General features: G+C 34.0%; 1 protein-coding gene across 2 annotated transcripts; it reads right to left on the reverse strand.

Moving 5' to 3' along the window:
- Positions 1-209: 209 nt before the first annotated feature.
- Positions 210-2,517, reverse strand: Adat1 (Adenosine deaminase, tRNA-specific 1). 2 transcript variants are annotated; one of them, XM_053747742.2, is made up of 3 exons: positions 1,389-2,516; positions 804-1,115; positions 210-413 (listed from the first exon to the last, which is right to left on the reverse strand). In XM_053747742.2, exons 1-2 carry the CDS (start codon positions 2,315-2,317, stop codon positions 821-823), a joined length of 1,224 nt encoding a protein of 407 aa, XP_053603717.1. In that variant the 5' UTR covers positions 2,318-2,516; the 3' UTR covers positions 210-413; positions 804-820. The 2 variants fall into 2 exon arrangements, with proteins under 2 accessions (XP_053603717.1, XP_053603718.1); XM_053747743.2 differs by lacking the exon at positions 210-413 and having other exon boundaries at positions 772-1,115; positions 1,389-2,517.
- Positions 2,518-6,584: the final 4,067 nt, after the last annotated feature.

A 6,584-nucleotide genomic window follows, 5' to 3' on the forward strand; every position in this document is an offset into this window, starting at 1 on the left:
TGTCTACATACCTATGTATGTAGACATGGAGACTATTGTTTTTAAATGGGAAGACCGAGTCGCACAAAAATCAATAATAGATTTTTATTAGCCGAGCAACAATCATAGAACTATAAAATAGATACTAGGGGATATGATTTATCAAAGATACGGTAACTCGGTGCAAGTAGAGAATACATCGTATAGCTTTATTACTGACTGATACTTACCTAACAACGCGAGTTCTTGTGAGGCAGTGCATTACAGAGGCACAAAATAACCCGTAATCAATAACTAATAAGCACTTAATCTTCCGTATTGTTCGTGGGCGTAGTTTGACATGCACCCATTTGTTCTACTTAACCCTTAATGCGCTTATACCTGCATACATATTACGTCAGATCATTGTGCGCCGGAGGTCCTTTCCGGGGTACCTAGCGATAAAAGACAATCATATATTTAAATTATTAGATACTTGTGTTTGGTTTGCTTTAACGAGAGATGCGTTTTGAAATAAAGCCGATAGTCCTTGTCCTTATTGTGTGTGTGTTTATATGTATTTTATTATTTATTTATTATGGCCCAGTATTCATGCCCGCACACTTTGAATGTGGAATTTTATCACATTAAGAATTTTGTCGTGTGGCTGCCCCACACCCAGTAGTCAGATTGTAAAAAAAATACAAATTTACACAAATTATCACAGCCTGTGCCACTTAGAAACACATCATTAGCTGTTAAAGTGTTTAAGAACTAATTTGGATTGGCATTTTTGTGGTCCAAATAAAAATATTTATTATAACAGTGTAAAATAATTTTATTACGTCATATAACATATTGCTCATATAACATTCACTCTAAAATCCCAGATATCAGGCTTAATGGTCCATGTTTTAAAAAAAATACTTTTAACAAACTGCCAGTTCTTATCATATCTTGTTGCTTTTTCTTTCATTGTATTATATGGAATGTCAATGTTACTGGCAATACTTTCACGCAGATGCTCATCTTTACATAATATGTCTTGGAATTTCCTATACATGTTGTATTTGCTTATACTTAGTGAACAACTTAATGATATTGCTTTTTTCTTGGTGACACCTTGTCTTCTTCCTTGCACAGCAACTTCTGATAACCTTAAACATTTATAAATTTAATAATTAGGTCTAAGTATTTTATTAACCTTATATTTTTACTATCCTGTGTATAGTTATCATAAACAAATATAAACATATAAAAAAATAAAACTGCCGGCTTCAGCTAATCCACACTAATACATATCATGAATATTAAACTGTATTTGTAAGAGGAGCAATAAGTTTATGTAATTTCTTTATGAAGAGATAGTTGGAGGGCAGGAGAGACATAAACCAATTTTTAAATAGGGGAAACAAAATAACTAAACTTACCCATCTCTAGCTTTTGTCCAAATAATGCTTCCTGCTGCGGGCCTTACAGTTTTCTCTGATTTTACATGTGGAAATATGACAGATGTCTGGACAAATTCTGGTACAAATTTAGCTATAACAGATTGTTTAGGATCTCTTTTCAGTAGTGCTCTATTCAAAGACTCTTCTGAATAAGGAACTCCACTACCAAATATAAATCTAGTAATAAAAATAGGTTCAACTAAAAACAAGTCCAATAGTCTGCCTTGGAGCCCCATGTGAATCCATTTAGCCATTTTGTCACTACAAGATACTGATAAAGTCCTATCTCCTCTGCCAGGCTTTGTGCGCACTTGCCCTAGCAAATGATACTGAACTCCACATCCTCTACCATCCTGCTCATTTTGTGGAAGGCACTTCGCACCTGTTCTATGAATATCACTCAATGTAGATCTTTTCTCTTCTATTTCAGATTCATCATTGTCTGCTTTACGTTTATTATTCTGTAAAATATCACCATATTGTTCTTCCTCACTTTTAGGAAATATAGAAGCATCTCCACAAGGCAACTGTGATGAAAAAAATATAAAATGTATATTGTCTTTCAACATAAACCTATTACATTCCCTAATAAATATTGAATTTTTATTCTGTAAAGTTTTATCAATATTATCATAAACATAGAGTAAAAATCCTCGTCTAGCGATGACTTCAGCGTGACTGTCATTTAAGATATCACCTGATGGAGACATTTTTGAAGCTCCAATACATTTGGACCCAGTGCCCAAGGAAACCACGTCCAGTTTATCTATATTACTGTCATATTGCAGAACACATGACAACACAGTCCATTCATTTTCTGTGGGCTTCCCACTTTTTGGAAGATTTTCGAATAAATTCAAACAATATTGAGCACATTCATCCACATTACACATTTTAAGTTTAGACATTTGATCACTGATTACTTGACCGATTAAAACTAAGTAATAACTAAATATAATAATGCAATAGCAGAAAAAAATTAAATACAATGTAAAAAATAAATTTAAATTTAAACTGCTTAGTTAGATTCGGTTGGTTTGCTGTATAAATTAGGTTACATTATACGGTCTGATTGAATTATTTTGTTTGTGAACTTCCTATTTTAAGACATTGACATTAGAACGTCAAAAGTCAAAGTCTAACTTTGAATTTGACGTAAGCAAATTCAAACAAGTTGCGTTCAAATTATTCAAATTAAGTTCAAATCAATTGGAATATTTTGACTCGTCTTTATAATGTACAGTAGATTACATTTTAAAATTGCTATTTTCTTTAAATATAACTTACATACCTTATAATTAAATTAAAAATATTTAAAAAATACCCGCAACCTTTAGTGCTGCACTGCACAGGTAAAAGAACATTACTTCAATATAATGTTCTGCACTGTCAGTTGCCCAAGAACCATCCAAAAAGGACCGCTCCAATCCTCCCGTTAATATCGTACGAGGCGACTAAGGGATATAGCCTTGTGAGGTGATATGACAATGGTATTCCCAAAGAATCTTGACGTTAGGCAGGAAATAACGGAATCTTTATACCTAGGTACTATAAAGGTTTATTTTTACAGAAGGAAATAGAACACGCAAAGGCAAAAAGAGCTACTGGTAGAAACTGGAGATTAAGTACTTAGGACCTAAAGTTTTAAGTAACTCTCAGTACACTAAATACGTACCATAATTAATTGATTTTTATAAGTCATTCTTTAATGTTAGTTGATCAATTTTATCAAATTAAATGTATGGTTAATAGGAAATTTAGTATTATCATAACGCAATAATAACGTGGGCTGGACTGGACAAGCGACCTCCAAATGATCATCCAATTTAGAACAACGCAACAATAAAGTCTTCATCAATCACACAACCGTTGAAGCGCAGTATAACGGCACCTTTATCTGAGACCATCGCGTCAGAACGTACCATGTAATCTTTTCGGACGTAAATATTGACGAATTGATCATTCTTAATTATGGGGACTTATTGTTTGGGCACTTAGCAAGGTCTTAATACATAATTGTTTAACGGGATTTAAGAATACTTTAAGTTTTATAAAAAAAAGAGTATACCTACATTTTTTTTACTAATGTCAAACGGCTAGACTACCTACTTACTTAGCGCTTTACACTGGCGCTCTCAATTAATATCAAATTGCGATGATCGCCCAAAATAATATTTTTACAAAAAAGTCATTTTTGCCACAAACTTTTATCATCATCAGAAAGATCGAACTCGTTGAGGAACTTATTCTAAATGCACCATCGTCAAGCTTATCGTAATAACCATTGTCATGGACACTGAAGCAGCGTGAAAAATTATAACCCTGTCTGTAGGGCAAGTAATAAATAGGTGAAAATCTTGCAAGGTTGGATTATAAACAAACAACGGGAGACCCGATTCTAATAAGGTAAATAGGTACGTACATATTATAAATTTGGAAACTGTACTTAAATACTGAGCAATATCAGAACCATGGATATAAAAATAATATCTCAGTCCATAGGTACTATATTATGGATAAGTGCCATACCATGCTAGTTAGATAGTCCTCGTTAACCATTCATCATAAGTTGCCGGACACGGGTGTTATGGTCTCCCATTATACAGCACACATAGACCTACTATGTAATAGGAGATAAACAGGCACAAATGTTACACATCACCTACCAAGAAATACGGCTGTCTTTTTGCTGACTTGAAGCGGGTGGCCGCCTGTGATTGGAAGGTCCCAGGTGCGAATCACCCACGTGCCACAGGATTTTATATACCAATCTGACTCATGTATAATACTTTTCACCAGTTAAAAAGGAAGGATTGCTGGCAAAGACAATAATAAATTGGTTGAGAGAATTTAAAACTGAGATAACTAAGATCTACTAAGAAAGCAAAAGTATATAACGCAATAAAGAGAGATTTAGAGACATAGAGCACATATTTCAAACACCATTATGTCCCTTACAATAAAACAGAGTCATTTGCTGCGTCTGTCTGTAAATTAGCGATAAACTCAAAACTACTGCTACTACTTACTACTACGGATTTTCATGTGGTTTTTACCAAGTGTATAATTTATTATAGTTTTACACGGGCGAAGCCGGCATGGGCCGCTAGTCAACTTAATAAATCAAGGCATAAAAAGACACCTAGTAAAATCTGGCATAAATCTGGAGTGTTATCTATTTCTATGTAAGGTCAGCCTTGGCCATCAGTGGGCGTTGATGAAAGAGGGTAGTTTGTCATTCCACGCCTCATTATTTTACGGGATGACAGTTCAGATTCCAACAATTTGAATATCAAAGACCATGCAGTTTATGCTATCTTTCCGATACGGGAAATTGGGCTCTAGAAAGAAATTGATTTCGATATGCATCTCCATTGTGGTTATAAAAGTATTTAGCATATAAAATAGTACTATTGATTGATCTGATCTGATTTGAATGTGTTTCGATAATTCACTAGCATAACATTGATCAACATGGGTGAACTCTCCACATTTTGAATGTATTCCATCCAAGCATTTTTCGAAATTATTAACTTAACTAGAAACAAATACACGGGTAATTATTTGAGCAGAAAATATTTAATTAATTCCTATACTTTGACGACCTCGGTGGCTTAGTGGTAAAGTGCTTGCCTTTGAACCGAGAGGTCCCGGAGTTGATCCCCGGTCGGGTCATGATGGAAAATGATCTTTTTCTGATTGTCCCAGGTTTGGATGTTTATCTATATATGTATTATAAAAATATAGTACCGTTGATTTAGTATCCCATAACACAAGTCTCGAACTTACTTTGGGGCTAGCTCAATCTGTGTGATTTGTCCTAATATATATTTATTTATATTTTTTTATTTCATTAATAAATCATTAATATTATCAAAAGAAAAAAAAATGAAGAAAAATTTATATTAGTTAATCTATATAGATAGTACTAAATCACAATTATGTAACAAACATATAAACAAACTTTAGCATACCACCGTTATGGAATCGATTTAGTGAAAGGAGACTCATTTATGGGAAATCGCAGAATGATTAGTGTGCCTACACTAATAGAAATAATACTCTTCACTAAATCCAACGTCTAAACCATTATATTTGTACCCAACCTTTAGAATATAATAGAAATCGTCAAGGATGATATGCGTGCCAATGGTCTAACAAATGTAGGAAAGCGGACCCTGGGCTCCGACTAATAAACGGCTAAAACAGGGAGGAAAACGCTCAGATAAGAGAGAGACAATGTAATAGAAATTCGTATGTTACCTCTCAGTAGCTCTTTTCCCCATGACATGGCATACTCGCCCGTTTCTCAGTGCCTTTTTAGACTTTCATTACATCTATCATCAACAAAAGTGCAGTAAAATCATCATCTGTTTTGCCTTAAACCATTATCGGGAGCGCAAAATGTCAGTAGTGGAGTCTGTGGACGTAGGTACAAATAAATTCTAAGAATCTCTATATATGTACAGGGCTGGCAAACTGCCATTCTAAATTCCCTCATAATAATAATATTCGCTATTAAATAAAAAGATAAGCAAGTATTGAAATCAAAATACAGCCGAAGGCAGTGAGCAGTGAAAGGAAAGGAAACAAAGCATGGTGATCATTTCCTAGTGATTTCTAGACTGTGGCTGTTCATTTGCTTTATAATGATCCGATAATTTCTTCCGCATGCTCTCATTGATACGTTCTATATAACGAAAGAAAAAAACTACTGAAGTAATTCATACCTACCTACCTATACTAATATTATAAATGCGAAAGCTTTTCCGTCTATTACCAATTTCGACTAAACCGCTGAGCGAGTTTTGATGAATTTTTGAATAGATGACTCAATAAGGCCTATCGCGGGTAGACCAGTGCTCAACAGCTAGTTTAGTCATAATTATAAAAACTGTGCCCACCTATTAGTATTTGTTGACTTATTCTAGCAAGTGTATTTAACGAACATTATTCTAAAATTCTTCACCAAACCCACAAATATGTGATATTTCTAAATTCGTCGATCCTGCATTATTAGAATATCAAACCTTACTTAAGATATAATAAGGTAATGTCGACACAAGGTATAAAGTTGTAGATGATCTTTGAGATAAACAATAAGAAAGCACTGTATTCACGATTTCAAATGGGCAAGGTCGACTTGCAACAAGTTGTGTAATGTTTGGGAAGTTT

This window comes from Plodia interpunctella, chromosome 7 (genome assembly GCF_027563975.2).
Source record: "Plodia interpunctella isolate USDA-ARS_2022_Savannah chromosome 7, ilPloInte3.2, whole genome shotgun sequence".
Lineage (NCBI taxonomy): Eukaryota > Metazoa > Arthropoda > Insecta > Lepidoptera > Pyralidae > Plodia > Plodia interpunctella.